At 46.4% G+C, this 20,364-nt stretch overlaps 1 protein-coding gene and 1 long non-coding RNA gene across 5 annotated transcripts in view; one reads left to right on the forward strand and one right to left on the reverse strand.

Moving 5' to 3' along the window:
- The window catches only part of LOC136792811 (uncharacterized), a 104,672-nt gene that overhangs the window by 43,977 nt on the left and 40,331 nt on the right, over positions 1–20,364 (forward strand). The window contains exon 3 of the long non-coding RNA XR_010837270.1: positions 8,792–8,890. This is a non-coding gene — a long non-coding RNA (uncharacterized lncRNA). The remainder of the gene's footprint in view (positions 1–8,791; positions 8,891–20,364) is intronic.
- LNX2 (ligand of numb-protein X 2) overlaps positions 9,234–20,364 on the reverse strand; it is a 94,612-nt gene continuing 83,481 nt past the window's right edge. For 3 of the 4 annotated variants that reach the window (XM_059042078.2, XM_067016734.1, XM_067016733.1), the window contains 2 exons: positions 13,456–13,614; positions 9,234–11,470 (listed from right to left, as the gene is read on the reverse strand). In XM_059042078.2, coding sequence (XP_058898061.1) covers positions 11,335–11,470; positions 13,456–13,614 — 295 coding nt within the window. In that variant the 3' untranslated portion in view covers positions 9,234–11,334. Of the gene's footprint in view, positions 11,471–12,319; positions 13,412–13,455; positions 13,615–20,364 lie in introns of those variants that run through there. The other variant, XM_067016735.1, reaches the window with a different exon arrangement.

Below are 20,364 nucleotides of genomic sequence, written 5' to 3' on the forward strand. Positions count from 1 at the left end.
ACACCAAGAAGGCAGGGAAGTGCCCGCAGCAGCCGCCTCGCCACCACGACTCCCCTGGGGGCCTGGAGGTGGGAAGAAGCCGCGTGCGGGAGGGACGTCGGCTTTCGTTCAAAACTGAAGTGCGATTTACAAACACACCCTCCAGGCGAGCTGCGCAGCAAGGGGGCCGCAGAGATAACGAGGCGGGGCCCCCGCGCCCACTCAGCCCTCCCTCCGGATGGGGTGACGCGCGTGCCCTGGGCGCCCAGGCCCGCGAATCGTCCGCCCCGCCCCGCGCGGTCGGGAGGGTCACTGGGCCCCGAACCGGCTGCGCCCCAGGGTGGAGAGAGGCAGAGGCGCCAGCAGGGCAAACGCGGGAGGGCAGGGACGAGTCCCGGGCGGAGCCGGGGTGGGCCGGGCGTCAAGCCCCACGAGCGGCTCGGGGCCCCCGGGGGGTGGGCCGCCGGTAACCTAAGTCAGGCTGGGGAAGCTGGACTTTACCCGGTGGCCTGAGGAACCAGCAGCGGTGTTCGAGCTGGGGGGCGATTGACCAGGTCCTCCAGCCTGGCCTTGGCTGTCACCATGGCTGGATGGGTAGGAGGGGGCAGTTTGCCACCGTGCAGCCCGGGAGGTGGGAGGAGACCCTCACCCCCAGCGGGTGCTCAGCGGAAAATGGTTTGCAGGTTGCGATGCTGCGTTTCTGCAGTTCACCAGATCTCTTACTGGATTTCAGTGTCAAGTTCTTAACGCGTGCATCTCGGAGTTCTGAAGTGCACTCGAGGCTTTTTGCCAAGACCTGTAACATCAGTACCAGGAGCAGGAGTGGAGAAGAGGCCCCCAAGGGCGTTCTCCTGTTTAGAAATTAACATCGAAAAGTTTGAAAGCAAAGAGCTCAGATACAGGGGGTGGGCGGAACTCAGCTGGTTTGACACTATGAACCAAGAACGCCAATCTTTTTCAGAGTCAAGGGTAAGCGTAAATCAGAACATAGATTTAGCATAGTTTGCGACCTTGCAGCGTTCCTACTGGGTAGAGCTTTTACCTCCTGGCCTCTCCGAGGTCCGGCAGAATACGATAATGTTTTAACGTTTCTTCTGACCTGGCTCGTTACCCTGTGAACGTCCCACAGTGCAAGGCTGTCCTCCTCATCCTCGCGTGTGTTGAATGAATGGTGACCACCCCGAAGCACTCCTCCTGGGGAGGGCGGGTGTAAAGGCGTGGAGAGCAATTCTTCCTCCTAGTTTCAAGATGCTAATACAATGCACTGAGGTAGAGTCTGTAGCAGGTGGTGGGCAGGGCCAGTGGGGCTTCTGGATTCTGATGCGTATTTTTCCATTTGCCACTTTTGTGCAGATAAGTAAGCCACTTAACCTCAGTTTTCTTCACTTATCAAGTGGGAATAATCTATACTGAACAGACCTCCTAAGGTTATTATGAGAATCAAAAGGAAAATTTGTAGTGAACGCACAAAGTGTGAGAGTAAAGCTATTGATTGTATGGAATGTTGTGGACAGATGTGTGGCGTTATGATGTTAGTCATTGGTCGGTTGCCCTTGAACATGTGGGAAGACAAAAACTAGCGAATTTGCCTAGAAATGATGCCCAAATAGGTAAGCAAAAATAAATTAATCACACTCTTGTGTTCCTCGTACGGGTTCATTGTACTGATTTCAAACCACAGGGGTCTGGCCAACGACAGCTTTTTTTTCTCACCTCCAAACTGTTCTGTTGGTTGGTTTCCGCTCTTGTGCTATTTTTATTGTGGAAAATTTCGAACATCCCTTTACTCCCTTCTGTTCCCTTGTTCCCATTTGTCCCTCTTTGTTTGCTGGAGGATCCCAGACGTTGTCCTTTCGGCCACGAATGCTTGCGTGTCTGCCAAACATCTCGCAAGAGCAGCTCTCAGCGGCCCCCATCCACTCCCCCACCCTGCCACGGAGCCTGAGACAGCGGCAGGGACATATACACGCTACCAAACGCAGGGCGGACAGCTAGTGGGAAGCGGCCGCATGGCCCAGGGACGTCAGCTCAGCTCTCTGTGACCCCCTAGAGCGGTGGGATAGGGAGGGTGGGAGGGAGGGAGACGCAAGAGGGAAGAGATATGGGAACATGTGTACAGGTATAACTGATTTACTTTGTTATAAAGAAGAAGCTAACACACCATTGTAAAGCAGTTATACTGCAATAAAGATGTTTAAAAAAAAAAAAAAGAATCACCGAGGACGTCATCCAGAGACCATTTCACAATCTCATCCTCAGCTTCCGACACCGTTGACTAGAGACCGCTGAGCCAGGCAGTGTCAGGTGTGGTGGCTGATGCCCAGACCTGAAGGAGGTCACGGCCACTGGGGGCTCAGCCCGAGGAGCAGCCTGCGGCCAGCCCAGCCGAGGGGCAGACGGGGCCGCCGTGGGGGAGTCGGAAGTAGGGCGAGCGGCGCTGGGAGGCCGGCTGCAGCTGGCCCTGCGGCTGGGCTGCAAGGGTCAGCAGGGCTTGAGAGGCTGGTCTGGGCGCTCCCGGAGGGACCGCCGTGAGCAGAGAGCCGGGCCGCGGGAAGTCTGGGGAAGGAGACGCAGCTCTGAGACGAAGGTGTGAGAGAGAGAATCTGCCGATTAGCGCATTGGGTTTAGGGAACGTGCGCAGTGCTGAGCGTCAGCAAGAGCTTGAGTTCAGAGGAACCTCTCAAGTAGACAACTCACTTGAAGCGCCATTTCTTGATAATCCCCAGGGGCGAGTTGCGGAGCCAGCATCTCTTGGTGTCTGCGTGTAGCTGCAGCCGGCACCTCTTTGCACAATGTGTCAGCCACCGTACACGCACCATGGCTAGAGCTGGCAGCCGTCTAGCGAGGTAAGCAGTACTCTCCTTTTACAGGCGAGAGGTTGAGGTCCGAGGTTAAAGGGACTGCCCCTGGTCTTCTAGGCCCCTGGTCTTCTAGCCACTTCTAGGTCAGTGGCCACAGCAGATCCAGGCCTCTCTGGTTCCATCCCCCGTGCGGAGCATCTGGCCTCCCTCTAGATTAGTGTCGTGTGGGTACCAGCCTCTCTCGGCACTCCTGTTCCAGAGCCTGAGAAAAGGGGTAGGGGTCCAGCGAGCGTGCCACGAGCCTGGAGCCCACCATATTGGCACCGTCGTCCTAGAGTGAGATCACCAGTGAATGGGATGGAAGCTTCTGGTAGCTGGTAAACAGTCGACACCTACACACAATCTGACCTGCAGCAGCGACCCCGTGTCCTGCCTCCTGTGCCTCCTTAGAGAGGCCTTCCCTGACCGTCTCTCCCACCCCATTCACCGCATCACATGGTCGCCATGCACCTGGCTTTATTTTCTTCATAGCATTTATCGCCATCTAAAATTATGTTATTTCTTCATTTGTTCATTATTCCCCTGTGTAGAATGTAAGCTCAGGAGGTAGCTTCGTCTTGGTAACTGTTGCATTCTGAGTAAATACCTGGCATGCAGTAGATGCTCAGAATTTTCTGGGTGAAGACGAATAAGTAAGCGTTTTGCCTGTTGTACCTGCCTAAGTCATTATATTAAAAGTAACAAATGAAGAGACTCCCGCTCCCGCTGCCTAAATTTCCACACTGTAGCTGTGAAGAGGGACAGGGACAAACTCTACTGAAAAAGCAATCACTCACACTTAGAAATGAAGTAGTGACGTCCCTGTCACGGGAGCATTCAAGCAGGAGTTAGATGACCATTTTATAGAAGTGGTTCCCATACCAGGAACATGGATGAGGACCTTCCAATTCTAAGGTTCTATGATTTGGGGTCGGTGAGGCGGAAAGACTTTAGTATATAGGGTGTGGGGACGTGGTTGACCAGGACATCACAGCCTTTGGAACGGCTACGGATGAGAGTGAAACCGCCGGTAACCGTTAGTTAGATGCGTTTCACCTGTAACCTGCCCTCACCAATCAGGGTCGTTTCAATTGTTACAAAGGGACGGCGTGTCCTCCATGCGGCACGGAGCCTAAACAAGATGTTTTCTAGGATCTTGGAGTCAGCTGTGGCTAATTCACGTGGAGCCTGTAGGGCTGGATAGGACCACCGACCCTCCGGGAGGGCGTGCGTGAGGGGTACAGGCTCCGAGGCTGTCGGAAGCGAGAGGTCCCAAAGCCCCGCCCTGAGCTCGGGCCGCGGGCCTCGGGCCTGGAGCGCCGAGGCCCGCCGTCTAGTTACGCCTGCGCAGAACCGCCACGACGCACCTTCTCCCAATCCCCTTGCCCCGCCCCCCGCGCCCGCGGCGCCTGCGTGCTCGTCCCGCATCCCTTAGGTAGCCCCGCCCCTCGCCTTCCCGCGAGCGGGTCTGCGGCTTGTGCCGCGGTTTCTGCGCTTGGCTGGCTTGCGAGTGAACCGTCTCTGCTGCAGGCCTCGGCGTCCCACGCGTTGTGGCTCCTGACGCGGCGGGCAAATGGACCTGGTTCCTTCCGTAACAAGGTGAGACAAGAACTCCTTTTCCTCAGGCGTTTACTTGTTATCCGCAGGACAAGCTTTGCTGTCCTGAGCACCCACCACTGTCGGCAGGCGGGGGCCCCAGGAGCAGGAGGCCAGCCCAGGCCCGGGGAGGGCGTGTACCTGCACAGACCACCTGGGAGAGGCAGGGCTGTGCGACTCAACACGTCGCATGACCTCAGATACTCTTACATTGCACAGATAGGTTCTGAGTCGTGGGCGACAGAGGACTTTTTCATAGAATCTACGCAAATTAAAGGAAAACTTTTTTTAACAGCTACCTTGACCCCCACAACGTCCACGTTGGATAATTGTCACTTCTCTTCCATCGGAGTCTAAGCTGTAGATCTTTCCAGATCTCTCTAGAATTAGTGGTAGGTCTGCGGGCGGTCCAAGGAAGGGTGGTAGTTGGATTCACCCTTAAACAGAAACTTCTCGAGGAAGCAGGTGTGAAGCGGTAGAAGTTCATAAAGAGCCCGTCCTCAGAGCATGACTTGCAGGTGAGCAAGTGAACAGAGCCGGTAGGAGTCTCTGTGTTTGCAGGCGGCGCGGGGGCTGCAGCGGCCCTCCCGAGTGGGACGTCTGTTCTGGGCCGCGGGCAGGTGGCCGCAGGGTCCCCACGGGCTGGTCGCCTGCTCCTTTGCTGGTGGAGAGTCCGCGTCTCTTACTTGGCACTTTACAGACAGCGGGCGCGGGGCGTCGGTGTATCGCTTCTAGAGAGCTTTCCGTGTTGCCACAGAAACCCGTTGGCTTAGATTTACACTAAACTGGCAAAAGAGCTTTCTAATTAGGACCCCGAGGAGTTGAAACCTCCCCTTCAGCAGGCAGAGAGACTGAAGAGAAAAGACTCCCTTTGTGAATTCCCAGCCCCTAACTGGGCAGCAGGTCACCAGGCCGCTGGAATCTACACTGGTTCATGTATCCCCAAGTGTGGACAAACGCAGGGGAGTCTGGGTTATGACATACGAAGTCGGGTGTTATAAAAGCAGTGATCCAGAGCCCATCTGTGTCTTGTGCACACAGTAGGTGCTGGGTAAGTTTTTGTTTAAACGACCACATGGTAAAGAAACATGTCAATCACTTGAACGTGCTTGGGTATTTAAAGGCAACTTAAACAGTATACATCGGCATGCAGCCTAAACCCCCCTCCCTCCGTTTATTTCATACCTTGACTTTACTTGGCACTTTTTTTTTTTTTTTTTTTTTTTTTTTTTGCGGTATGCGGGCCTCTCACTGTTGTGGCCTCTCCCGTTGCGGAGCACAGGCTCCGGACGCGCAGGCTCAGCGGCCATGGCTCACGGGCTGAGCCGCTCCGCGGCACGTGGGATCTTCCCGGACCAGGGCACGAACCCGTGTCCCCTGCATCGGCAGGCGGACTCCCAACCACTGCGCCACCAGGGAAGCCCCACTTGGCACTTTAAGAATATCTTACTTCAGCTCTTAGCTTTAATACTGCAAGTCAGTTAAATCTGAACGAATGGGGAGGGACTTCCCTGGCGGTGCAGTGGTTAGGACTCGGCACTTCCACTGCAGGGAGCAGGGGTTCAATCCCTGGCTGGGGAACCAAGATCCCACATGCCCCGTGGTGTAGCCAAAAGCAAAAAGAACTATCAACGAGTGGGGTTTTTACTCTACGGTCCGGCGAGACCTTCAGGCATGATGAACGGGTGAGGTAACCCTAGGAGCTATCCAGGTTGGTTAACTTCACGTTTAACTTTAACCATCCACTTATCTGACTGAAGTCTCAAGTATTTGAGCAATGAAGCAGCAGCCCACTTTAATACGCAAAAGACTGGAAATCAGGAAGTTGTAGCGATAGAATCGAGACGCCCTGGTCTTGTAGGGAGAAAAGTGCAACAGCCGTGAGGGAGGGAGGGAGGGCTGCGCTGTCTGAAACCCAGCTCACGTGGCGCAGTGTCCTGAGAACACGAACCCCCCCAGATCCGCCTCCCACCTCTTCCTATGGGAGCTATCTCTGGGCTTAACAAGCTGTGTTTGCTCTGCATAAGTTGCTGACGGTGATCTCCGCAACTCCCTTTTTTCCCCTCTGCAAAATGAAAAACTGCTTAAGTGACTCCCGACAGTTTGGAACCTGGCAGCAGGATGGTGAGGACGGCGCTGCACCCCACGCTTTTAGGAAACCTCCCCCGACGTCTGGGCTGCAGCACCAGCTCCCAGGTCGTTTAGGTCAATAAGTTGCCCTTAATCCCACCCTGGCCTGTTTCCCACACGTTTTTTTAAAGGTATAATTGACTTACAACATTAGCTTCAGGTGTCCGAGATTTGATATTTGCATACATTGCAGAATGACCACAGTAAGTCTTGCTAACAGCGTCACCATACAGTTAGAACGTTTTTTACTTGTGATGAGAACTTTTAGGGTCTACTCCTCAGCAACTTTCAAATACGCAGTGCAGTACCAACTACAGGCCCCAGGCTGTACTTTACATCCTCATGACTCATTTTGTAACTGGAAGTTGGTACCTTTTGATCCCCTTCACCTATCCCACCCCCCGCACCTCTGGCAAGCCAGCAATCTGTTTGAAGCTTCCACTATGAGATGGTTTGGTATTTGTCCTTCTCTCTGACTTATCTAATTTAGCATGATCCCCTCCGGGTCCGCCCGTGTTGTCCCGTGTGGCAGGATTGATTTCTTACGGCTAAACAGTACTCCATGGTTTACACACACCACGTCTCCATCCACCGAGGGACATGTAGGTTATTTCCGGATCTTGGCTATTGTGAACATGCTGCAGTGAACACGGGGGGGTCAGTAACTCTTCTCTGCACGTTCCTCGTGGGATGTTACCGTAGTAGGAACTACTACAGACTGTGCTGGTGTCAGCTATTCTGTATTTCGCGTAGTTCAGAAACTAAATCTAGACAAACCCTGACTGCCGGGAACAATCGTAATAATGACTAATTGGAGAAGGCCACGAGGAGGCACCACGATACTGGTGGTCACGTTAGACTGCAGGGGTGGCCGGAGTCGACAGGGCGGAGGGGACAGAGCTTTTGGGTGGAGCGGGAGGGTTAGACGGAAGAGTACTTCACTGTGGAGAAGCCGGACACACTTGGGCCAGGTGGTCAGGGGCGGCATCAATAGTCATAAACCCTGTGGACAGTACGTACCCTCAACACGACGAGAGGAAAATGGCGCCCTTCCTCCCCCAAACCCATAATCCCGCTCTCATCGTGAGGAGCAGCAGACAAACGCCGAGAGCGCGCGTCCCGCAGTGTCCCCGTCCGTCCTCTTCAACGCTGTCAAGAGCCTCACCAACGAGGAAAGTCTGAGAAAGTGGCCTCACAGCCAGGGAAGACCTAAGGAGATGTGACAGCTGGTGGTCACGTGTCCTGGATGTGACCCTGGAACAGAAAAGCACGGGAGGCCTAGCTTCCCTCTCTGGAATACCTTGGGTTCTTCAGGAGGCGCAGGGTCTGATATTTAATGTCTAGTTTTAAAAACTGTTTGCAACAGTGGTGTTCAAGCATCTACCTGACCAGTTGTCCTAGCACACATCGTGACCGTAAAAACGCAATGTAATGAAACCTCTTAGGAGGAGAAAGGTGTTTGCCCTGAGAGGTTGATAACGATTTCTCAAGGAGGTGATGTCACTTGAGCCAAGCCAGCCACGGAGACCCAGGAGGGCAGGGGGTGGGTGGTAGTTTAGAAGAGAGGCCGGGGGGTGGGACCAGGTCGTGAGGGGCCTTCCACGCGGTGCTGAGCCGCTGCGCAGACGACGCGGAACCGCTGCAGACCTGCACACAGGGCAGGGGTACGGTCAGTGATGATCCGGTTGGGGTTTAGGAAAGTAACTCTGCTGTCACGAGAGTCTGGACCGAAAGAGTGGACGTGGGCGGAGGCTTGGGAAAACATTTCGGTTTTGCAGGACTGAGGTTTAGGGGCCCTAAAGCAATAGGATGCTTACTGTGCAGACTGTGGGAGCTACAGACCCGGGGCATCAGTGGTATTCAGAAGGGCAAGGTGGCAATCAAAGACGGTACTTAGGACTATGACAGTAAGTAGGTGGTCAGAGCCAGAATAAAGTCCAGTATAAAGGCCTGCTGAGGTTCATCGCAAGGAGGACCAGTCTCTTGGAAGTGGGGAGTGGAGGCAAGAGGGGGCGGCGTTCAAGCTACGCCTGCGAACTCGGTACCGTGTGAACGTGCAGAGAAGGGAAAGCACCTGCGGGACGCGGGAGGGAACCCTGCCAGCGCGTGTGGAGGTGAACGGGGCCCCGGGGCTGTGGAAATCCCGACTGGCGTTGGACCAGAGGCCTTGGTTTGAGCTTAACTTACTAGGAAATCGGCAGCTAACTTTCAACTAAAACTTTTTTTTTTTTTTTTTTTAAATGCAGGGAGTGAGAAAAGCTCTACAAGAACAGAAATCCCAGTGTCAGGACTGCCTGGTAGGTGCAGGTGAGGAAACCGGTGCTGCCGTCCAATAGAAATGCAAGGTGAGCCATAGAGGTGATTCAGTTTTCTAGTAACCGCGTTAATGTGAAAAACTGGTCATAACTTTATACAACCCAGTATATCCAGGGTATTAGCATGTCAACACGTGGCACCAGTCACATTTCTGGTGCTCAGTGGCCACCATGTAGAGGTCCTGCACAGGCTGACACCCCGAGTGTCAGCAGGGATCGCCTGGGTGCTGCCTGCAGCAGTGAGAATTGGGTGGATTCGCGATCCCAAGTCTTCAGGTTTGGGATATCGTGGTGATGACGCGATGCCACGAACAAAAACAAGGACCGCACGAGTCAGCATCTGCTGTGCAAGATAACAGACAATGTCGCTCTTACGGAAAGGATGTTTTTTATTTCCATCCTAAATGATTATCACACCATTATTTAAACACATCTGAAAAATCCTGAAGTAATTTAAACTGAAGGCACAGAACAAATCAAAATATCTAAGCTTAAAATGAGAGAATTCAAATATTTTGACAGTATCAATAAATTATGAACAAGTTTCCATCACCAAATATCATTCTGACCAAAAGCTATAGTCTTTTATAATAAAACCAAATTAGCTTAAACTGATTGCAGGATTTCCATGATAAAAATAATATTGAAAACAAGTCGTCTTTCAAAATATTCATTTTATCACCAGGTTCGCTGTAAGCAGTTTATTTATAACAAAGTGGCAGTTAGGATATTTGCTGATGGGTGACCACTCCCCAAGAATGATGCATTCTTACAAAATGTTTTGAAAAATAGCAAAGTAGGCTACAAAATCCTATTTGGGGAGCAGGAAAAAAACCTTGTTCTATGTCAATTAGAATAACAAAGCATTTCAATATCAAATTGCTTCAAAAGCCAATCATCACATAACAGTAATATACTGCGTAGGGCATTCCACTGTATCTTGGTTAACTGCTGATCATACAGTGTCGCTAAGGGGTTGAACAAGTCGGTAACGATTATTGTTGCTATTTCTTATTTAGTCAAGAAATATGTTTTTTTTAAAATCGTTAAACAAACTCACTGGAATAATCTGTGACACGCTACAGAAACCATGAACCCCAGCAAGGCCACGGCTAAGTTTTGAAATAAAGTGGTCATGCTTCATAATATACTGTAGTATTCTGAAATACATTCTCTGATCACCAACACCGTTTATTAGAGGTCACTTGTAAATTAGCTCAGATTCTGAACTAGATTTCTAAATGAAACTTTTTTCACGTATGCATAATATTCATAAGGTAAAGGCTGTCCTCTTCTTCACTTATTTATGTGTGCTTCCAGTGACAACCGTGATGGTTAAAGGGCAAACAAAATAGGCTGGTCAGTTTTCAAAAACATTTCAAAAAACATGAGCTAGTCTAGTGACCAAGGACTGATTGAAAAGTTTTTAAAAAATCTGGCATAGCAGGTTTCAGATGTTAGTATCTTTCAGAATTTTTCCTGAAATAACGAAGTAGAGAAATAATGGGGAAAAATAACGGTTTCTAAAACACTCAAGAGAATAAAAAAAAAAAAAGGTGTGTCTTCTACTTAGCTGTGATATATATGAATGTGCATTTAACAGCAATATGGTTTCATTTTTATCATCTAATTTAATTGCATAAATCACAGAAACATTTCCAGCCACGTTTGCTGATAGGAGTATAATACAAGCTCTAGAAAACAATTTTTAGCAAAAACTGCTTCAAAATTTTCCTACGTAACAAAACATTCTTTTGGAAATGAATCTTTAATGCTTTTGGACCGTCCAAGTAAATGCAGCTTTTACCATCTCCAGCTCTAAACTATAATTATCTCCCAAATTCCTTTGTCACTGGATAGTGTTATCTTTTATTCTCTACTATTCTAATAATGGTACATTATTTTTAAAATATCTCTTTAGGGGTCTCAGACTTAATGTCCTCCTCTATGAGTACTGAGATTAAAGTAGAAATAAAATAAGCCAGAAAAATCACCTTATAAACGGTCTGAAGGTTTGAAATGTGGCACCGGTGTAAACCGGAAAAGCCTCATCCAAACTCAGAACGCATCCGTTCCCAGCGCTGCCGCCCCACGGGCAGCACATGCTGCCCGTCTTGGGCACGTGGAACTCATCTTATGACTCAGTTACTGAAAACAGAGCCACCAGAAGTCATCTGACCCAGCTGGCTGGCTCACAGTTTGGGCAGACTTCATTCTTTATTACAGCTCACATTTTGACAGCTGAGAATCTGAATTCTGAGAATGTGGTCTCACAAGGGTTAGTGGAAGGTGGGCACTGAGCTGGCAAAAGGAGGGAAACCGTTTAAATAACAAAGGACGAGCCTAGTGGTTTTGACCCTGCGTATACCCAGCTGTGTCTGCAGCCCCTAACAAACAAACTCAACGAAACCAAAGGGTTTTCTTTCCAAGCCCTCAGAAAAGGCAGATGTTTGACTTAAAACCAACTCCAGGATCTACACCAGGCTGCCGGGCCAGCAGACCACTGTCAGCGTGACTTTGCTCCTCTGCCCCTTCAGCATGGGGACCAACGCCGAGTGGCTCATGCCCACGGTCGACAGGCCGTTTACGGCCACGATCATGTCTCCACACCTGCACAACGACAGACAGAGACAGTCATTGTTTCCATGATCCTGCAACAGTTACCCCAGGACTTGCTTCGCAGGAAAACCACACTTAACCACTGTCAATGACTAGGCTACACTGTTTACTTCGAGAGACATCTGGGGTGATTTTTAAGCCTACGTTGGCTTTCCCTCACCAATCACGGACACCCCTTGCCAGCCTCTCCTCTAACTGGTAGATGATTTTAAGGACAAGCAAAATAATTTTCATATAAGCTTAAGCAACATATAGTTAAGAGAATAAATCTGCTGCCTCTTTAAAAAAATACCAGATGACAGATACATTTGGACGGTGTTGCTGATTTTCGTTGTTCATTCTTACAGCTCATATATTTGAGGCTCAATTAAATTGCGAATCAGACCCACAGCTCCTCTTTCAGCTACGGATGCTCACTGGCTTCCAAGACGAATTACCACAAACGGACGATGAATCTGAAGACCTTTGTAGCCTTTATGATTTCTAGTCTTTAGTTTGAATACAAATATGCTACTTTATTGTGAGCTACTTCAATTTCTTTTTGGAAGTAAGTGGAAGTTAGTTTATAATTTGCATGAGACCCAGACTGGTGGAGTAACTTGGCTAAGAGACCCGTTAAGTGTCCCCCCCCCCCACTGCTCGTTCCTCCTAAAATGATTTTTTTTTTTCCATCTGTGTCAGGATCAGACTGAAATGGAGCACACTAACCCTGACCGACGTGTCCCGATGTTCTCGAGCTGTCACTGTCACTTTGTGTTTGCACGCAGTGTAAACTCCCCATTTGTGCAGCACTCTGACTAGGCTGTCAGCGTCCACTTTTTTTTTTTTTTTTTTTTTTTTGCGGTACGCGGGCCTCTCACTGTCGTGGCCTCTCCCGTTGTGGAGCACAGGCTCCGGACGCGCAGGCGCAGCGGCCATGGCTCACGGGCCCAGCCGCTCCGCGGCACGTGGGATCCTCCCGGACCGGGGCACGAACCCGCGTCCCCTGCATCGGCAGGCGGACCCCCGACCACTGCGCCACCAGGGAAGCCCAGCATCCACTTTTTAAGAACCGTTTCTTTCATCCAAAACTAGGCACTAAGAACGCAGTCACCCGTCCCCTCTGTTTGTATGATCTCTTGATACAACACCTCTTCCTTCTCACAGCTCCTGAGCTTTGAAAAAGAGGCGGCACAGAGACTGAGAGAGTACTTTCTGCCCAGTGGTGGCAGCAGTGGGGCTGAATGGCGAAGGCGCCGAGCCACACGGTCCTGGTTTAAATCACTGTCAGCTACTTCCAGCTGTCCGACTGTGGGCAGGTTTTTAACCTGTCAAAGCCGCAGTTACCTTGCGTATACAATAGGAACCACAGCAGCACCGACCTCCCAGGCTGCTAAGAAGCTTCAGTAACCCGCGCCCAGCACCTCGTCCTGTGCATGGCACACACATCATCCACCCAGTACTGACGAAGACTTTGCTACATACGCGAGGCCCTGAGATGGCTGCCAGGGACGCAACAAGAAATGCAACAAAATCCCGCCCGTGCGGACTTGCATAAATTGAATGTTAGGCTGAGATAAGTGTTGTAGAGAAAAAGTTACCTAGTGACAGGACTGGACCCAAGTGTTCAGAGCAAGTTGTCATGTCACACAGTGTGTCCAAGTGACTCAGCTTTATTTTGTTAATCTAATAGCAGGCACTGAACCTATGAGTGCCAAGATGGTAAAGGTGATGCTTCAGTCTAGATCAGGGCTGGCAAACTGTTCTATAAAGGGCCAGATGGTAGATAAATATCCCAGGCTCTGCGAATCACTGGTCTCTGTCACAGCCACTCGGCTCTGCCATCGTGGCTCGGAAGCAGCCATGGGTGATACGCAAACGAGTGAGCGTGGGCATGTTCCAATAAAACTTTATAAGAACAGACATCAGGCTGGATTTGGAGCTGACCCCAGTCTAGAAGAGACAAAAAGTACATCATTAAACATAACAAGACTCACTTTAATCTTCCATCGTAATAAGCAGGAGTTCCCAAGACAATGGTTTTAATGAAGAAAGGCTGATTGGTGTGGTTTTCTTCATATCCACCAACGATACTGAAGCCCCAGCTTCCCAAGTAACTTCTTCGCAAAACTATATCATGGCAGCTGTGAAGGGCACTATAAACAAAAACAAATCAAGAAAAATGAGTGGGAAGGCTTTTTATAGCCTGTTCACCTTTGTGGTAACGACACACCATGTTCTGTGCATCACTGTTGGGGAGCAATAAACCACGTGCTAGAACTTCTCGTCTGGTCTACTGTCTTAGCTCTGATCAGCACTTAAAAAGGCTCCTGGGTTGGAGAAGAGTCCCACACAGTGGCCTGATATTTTAGGACAGTGCAGGTTATTTTCATTATTCTGAATCTTCTGCAAAAAAACAAAACACAAATGAACAGCTGTCTGGTACACCCAGCAAATCATAGTGGAAGAGCCTCCCTCTTAGGAAAGCCAGAGCTGCTACCCTAGGTGGCAGCCCCTCTGACCCACAGTTGTTGAATACGGGTTGGCATACAATAGAGACCTCCGAGAATCCACAGAACAGTGGCTGTTTATTGACAGGTACTCTTTTGACATAGGTGAGCTCAAAAATAGGTTTTACTATCCTGTGTATTTTTCTATTTTTAAATTTTATATTGGAATATAGTTGATTTACCGTGTTTCAGGTGTACAGCTAAGTGATTCAGTTATATATGTATATACATATCCATTCTTTTCCAGATTCTTTTCACATATAGGTTATTACAGAATATTGCATGGAGTTCCCTGTGCTATAGAGTAGGTCTTTGTTGGTTATCTATTTTATATGTAGTAGTGTGTTTATGTTAACCCCAAACTCCTAATTCATCCCTCCCCACCATGTTCCCCTTTGGTAACTGGAAGTGTGTTTTCAAAGTCCATGAGTCTGTTTCTGTTTTGTAAATAAGTTGATTTGTATCATTTTTTTTTTAGATTCCACATGTAAGTGATATATGATAATTGTCTTTGTCTGACTTCACTTAGTATGATAATCTCTAGGTCCATCCATGTTGCTGCAAATGGCATTATTTCACTCTTTTTATGGCTGAGTAGTATTCCATTGTGTACACGTACCGCATCTTTATCTGTTCCTCTGTCGATGGACAGTTAGGTTGTTTCCATGTCTTAGCTATTGTAAATAGGGCTGCAGTGAACATTGGGGGTGCCTGTATCTTTTCGAATTACAGTTTTCTCTGGATATATGCCCAGGAGTGGGATTGCTGGGTCGTATGGTAGCTCTGTTTTTAGTTCTCTGAGGAACCTCCATCCTGTTCTCCATAGTGGTTGTACCAATTACATTCCCACCAACAGTGTTATTGGGTTCCCTTTTCTCCACACCCTTTCCAGCATTTATTGTTTGTAGACTTTTCAATGATGGCTATTCTGACTGGTGTGAGGTGATACCTCACTGTAATTTTGATTTGCATTTTTCTAATAATTAGCAATTCTGAGCCTATTTGCATGTGCTATTTGGCCATCTGTATGTCTTCTTTGGAGAAATGTCTGTTTAGATCTGCCCATTTTTTGATTGGATTGTTTTTTTTAATATAGAGCTGCATAAGCTATTTGTGTATTTTGCAGATTAATCCCTTGTCAGTCGCATTGTTTGCAAATATTTTCTCCCATTCTGTGGCTTGTCTTTTCATTTTGTTTATAGTTTCCTTTGTTGTGCAAAAAGCTTTTAAGTTTAATTAGGTCTCATTTATTTTTTTAAAATTTTCATTACTCTAGGAGGTGGATCCAAAAAGATATTGCTGTGATTTATGTCAAAGAGTATTCTGCCTATGTTTTCCCCTTAGAGTTTTAAAGTATCTAGCCTTACATTTAGGTCTTTAATCCATTTTGAGTTTATTTTTGTGTATGGTGTTAGAGAATGTTCTAATTTCATTATTTTACAAGTAGCTGTTTGGTTTTCCCAGCACCACTTATTGAAGAGGCTGTCTTTTCTCCATTGTATATTCTTGCCTCCTTTATCAAAAATAAGGTGACCATGTGTGCATGGGTTTATCTCTGGGCTTTGTATCCTGTTCCATTGATCTATATCAGTACCATACTGTTTTGATGACTAGCTTTGTAGTATAGGCTGAAGTCAGGGACTCTGATTCTTCCAGCTCCTTTTTTTTTTTTGATCAGTATATTTTAAAATTGAAGTATAGTTGATTTACAGCATTGTGTTAATTTCTGCTGTACAGCAAAGTGATTCAGTTTTACATATATACATTCTTTTTCGTAGTCTTTTCCATTATGGCTTATTGTAGGATACCGACTAGTTTTCTGTGCTATACAGTAGGACCTTGATGTTTACCCATTCTATATACAAAAGCTTACATCTGCTAACCCTAACCTCCCATTCCACCCTTCCCCCAGTCCCCTCCCCCTTGGCAACCACCTGTCTGTTCGCTATGTCTGTGACTCTGTTTCATACATAGATTTATTTGTGTCATATTTTAGATTCCACGTATAAGTGATGTCATATGATATTTGTCTTTCTCTGACTTCACTTAGTATGATGATCTCTAGGTCCATCCATGTTGCTGCAGATGGCATTATTTCATTCTTTTTTTTAATGGCTGAGTAGTAGTCCATTGTATACATGTACCACATATTCTTTATTTCTCTGTCCGTGGACAGTTAGGTTGCTTCCATGTCTTGGCTATTGTAAATAGTGCTGCAGTGGACACTGGGGTGTTGTCTCTTTTTGAATTAGTTTCCTCTGGATACATGCCCAGGAGTGGGATTGCTGGATCATATGGTAGCTCTATTTTTAGTTTTTAAAAGAACCTCCATGCTGTTCTCCATAGTGGTTGTACCAATTTACACTCTCACCAACAATGCAAGAGGGTTCCCTTTTCTCCACACCCTCTCCAGGATTTATTGTTTGTAGACTTTTTAATGATGGCTATTCTGACTGGTGTGAGGTGATACCTCATTGTACTTTTGATTTGCATTTCTCTAATAATTAGTGATGTTGAGCATCTTTTCATGTGCTTATAGGCCATCTGTATGTCATCTTTGGAGAAATGTCTATTTAGGTCCTCTGTCCATTTTTTTTTGTTTTTTTGTGGTACGCGGGCCTCTCACCGCTGTGGCCTTTCCCGTTGCGGAGCACAGGCTCCAGACGCGCAGGCGCAGCGGCCACGGCTCACGGGCCTAGCCGCTCTGCGGCACATGGGATCTTCCCTGACCGGGGCACAAACCTGCGTCCCCTGCATCGGCAGGCAGACTCTCAAGCACTGAGCCACCAGAGAAGCCCTGTCTAGTTTTTAACTGGGTTTTTTGTTGTTGTTGACTTGTGAGCTGCTTATATATTTTGGAAATTAAGCCCTTGTAGGTCACACCATTTGCAAATATTTTCTCCCATTCCGTAGGTTGTCTTTTTTTTTTTTTAATGTCTTTATTTGAGTATAACTGTTTTACAAAAGTGTGTTAGTTTCTCCTTTACAACAAAGTGAATCAGTTATACATATACATATGTTCCCATAACTCTTCCCTCTTGTGTCCCCCTCCCTCCCACCCTCCCTATCCCACCCCTCTAGGTGGTCACAAAGCACAGAGGTGAACTCCCTGTGCTATGCTGCAGCTTCCCACTAGCTATCTAATTTACATTTGGTAGTGTGTATAGGTCCCTGCCACTCTCTCACATCGTCACAGCTTACCCTTCCCCCTCCCCATATCCTCAAGTCCATGCTCTAGTAGGTCTGTGTTTTATTCCCATCCTACCACTAATCTCTTCATGACATTTTTTTTTTTTTAGATTCCATATATATGTGTTAGCATACGGTATTTGTTTTTATCCTTCTGACTTACTTCACTCTGTATGACAGACTCCAGGTCTATCCACCTCATTACAAATAACTCAGTTTCATTTCTTTTTATGGCTGAGTAATATTCCATTGTATATATGTGCCACATCTTCTTTATCCATTCATCTGTTGATGGACACTTAGGTTGCTTCCATGTCCTGGCTATTGTAAATAGAGCTGCAATAAACATTTTGGTACATGACTCTTTTTGAATTATGGTTTTCTCAGGGTATATGCCCAGTAGTCGGATTGCTGGGTCATATGGTAGTTCTATTTGTAGTTTTTTAAGGAACCTCCATACTGTTCTCCATAGTGGCTCTATCAATTTACATTCCCACCAACAGTGCAAGAGTGTTCCCTTTTCTCCACACCCTCTCCAGCATTTATTGTTTTTAGAGTTTTTGATGATGGCCACTCTGGCCGGTGTGAGATGATATCTCATTGTAGTTTTGATTTGCATTTCTCTAATGATTAATGATGTTGAGCATTCTTTCATGTGTTTGTTGGCTATCTGTATATCTTCTTTGGAGAAATGTCTATTTTAGTTCTTCTGCCCATTTTTGGATTGGGTTGTTTGTTTTTTTGTTATTGAGCTGCATGAGTTGCTTATAAATTTTGGATATTAATCCTTTGTCAGTTGCTTCATTTGCAAATATTTTCTCCCATTCTGAGGGTTGTCTTTTGGTCTTGTTTATGGTATCCTTTGCTGTGCACAAGCTATTAAGTTTCATTAGATCCCATTTGTTTATTTTTGTTTTTATTTCCATTTCTCTAGGAGATGGGTCAAAAAGGATCTTGCTGTGATTGATGTCGTAGAGTGTTCTGCCTATGTTTTCCTCTAAGAGTTTGATAGTGTCTGGCCTTACATTTAGGTCTTTAACCCATTTTGAGTTTATTTTTGTGTATGGTGTTAGGGAGTGTTCTAATTTCATACTTCTACAGGTAGCTGTCCAGTTTTCCCAGCACCACTTATTGAAGAGGCTGTCTTTTCTCCACTGTGTTTCCTTCCCTCCTTTATCAAAGATAAGGTGACCATATGTGTGTGGGTTTATCTCTGGGCTTTCTATCATGTTCCATTGATCTGTATTTCTGTTTTTGTGCCAGTACCATACTGTCTTGATTACTGTGGCCTTGTAGTAGAGTCTGAAGTCAGGGAGCCTGATTCCTCCAGCTCCATTTCTCGTTCTCAAGATTGCTTTGGCTATTCGGGGTCTTTTGTGTTTCCATACAAATTGTGAAATTCTTTGTTCTAGTTCTGTAAAAAATGCCTGTGGTAATTTGATAGGGATTGCACTGAATCTGTAGATTGCTTTGGTAATAGAGTCATTTTCACTATGTTGATTCTTCCAATCCAAGAACATGGTATATCTCTCCACCTATTTGTATCATCTTTAATTTCTTTCATCAGTGTCTTATAGTTTTCTGCATACAAGTCTTTTGCCTCCTTAGGTAGGTTTATTCCTAGATATTTTATTCTTTTTGTTGCAATGGTAAATGGGAGTGTTTTCTTAATTTCATTCTCAGATTTTTCATCATTAGTGTATAAGAATGCCAGAGATTTCTGTGCATTAATTTTGTATCCTGCTACTTTACCAAATTCATTGATTAGTTCTAGTAGTTTTCTGGTAGCATCCTTAGTATTCTCTATGTATAGTATCATGTCATCTGCAAACAGTGACAGCTTTACTTCTTCTTTTCCTATTTGGATTCCTTTTATTTCTTTATTTTCTCTAATTGCTGTGGCTAGAACTTCCAAAACTAGGTTGAATAAGAGTGGTGAGAGTGGGCAACCTTGTCTTGTTCCTGATCTTAGTGGAAATGGTTTCAGTTTTTCACCATTGAGAACAATGCTGGCTGTGGGTTTGTCATATATGACCTTTATTATGTTGAGGAAAGTTCCCTCTATGCCTACTTTCTGCAGGGTTTTTATCATAAATGGGTGTTGAATTTTGTCAAAAGCTTTCTCTGCATCTATTGAGATGATCATATGGTTTTTCTCCTTCAGTTTGTTGATATGGTGTATCACGTTGATTGATTTTCATATACTGAAGAATCCTTGCATTCCTGGAATAAACCCCACTTGATCATGGTGTATGATCCTTTTAATGTGCTGTTGGATTCTGTTTGCTAGTATTTTGTTGAGGATTTTTGCATCTATGTTCATCAGTGATATTGGCCTATAGTTTTCTTTCTTTGTGACGTCTTTGTCTGGTTTTGGTATCAGGGTGATGGTGGCCTCATAGAATAAGTTTGGGAGTGTTCCTCCTTCTGCTATCTTTTGGAAGAGTTTGAGAAGGATAGGTGTTAGCTCTTCTCTAAATGTTTGATAGAATTCGCCTGTGAAGCCATCTGGTCCTGGGCTTTTGTTTTGTTGGAAGATTTTTAATCACAGTTTCAATTTCAGTGCTTGTGATTGGTGTGTTCATATTTTCTATTTCTTCCTGGTTCAGTCTCGGCAGGTTGTGTGCATTTCTAAGAATTTGTCCATTTCTTCCAAGTTGTCCAGTTTATTGGCATAGAGTTGCTTGTAGTAATCTCTAATAATCTTTTGTATTTCTGCAGAGTCAGTTGTTACATCTCCTTTTTCATTTCTAATTCTATTGATTTGAGTCTTCTCCCTTTTTTTCTTGATGAGTCTGGCTAATGGTTTATCAATTTTATTTATCTTCTCAAAGAACCAGCTTTTACTTTTATTGATCTTTGCTATTGTTTCCTTCATTTCTTTTTCATTTATTTCTGATCTGATCTTTATGATTTCTTTCCTTCTGCTAAATTTGGGGTTTTTTTGTTCTTCCTTCTCTAACTGCTTTAGGTGCAAAGTTAAGTTGTTTATTCGAGATGCTTCCTGTTTCTTAAGGTATGATTGTATTGCTATAAACTTCCCTCTTAGAACTGCTTTTGCTGTATCCCATAGGTTTTGGGTCGTCGTGTCTCCATTGTCATTTGTTTCTAAGTACTTTTTGATTTCCTCTTTGATTTCTTCAGTGATCACTTCATTATTAAGTAGTGTATTGTTTAGCCTCCATGTGTTTGTATTTTTTACAGATC

Source organism: Kogia breviceps, chromosome 16, assembly GCF_026419965.1.
Source record: "Kogia breviceps isolate mKogBre1 chromosome 16, mKogBre1 haplotype 1, whole genome shotgun sequence".
NCBI classification, from domain to species: Eukaryota; Metazoa; Chordata; class Mammalia; order Artiodactyla; family Physeteridae; genus Kogia; species Kogia breviceps.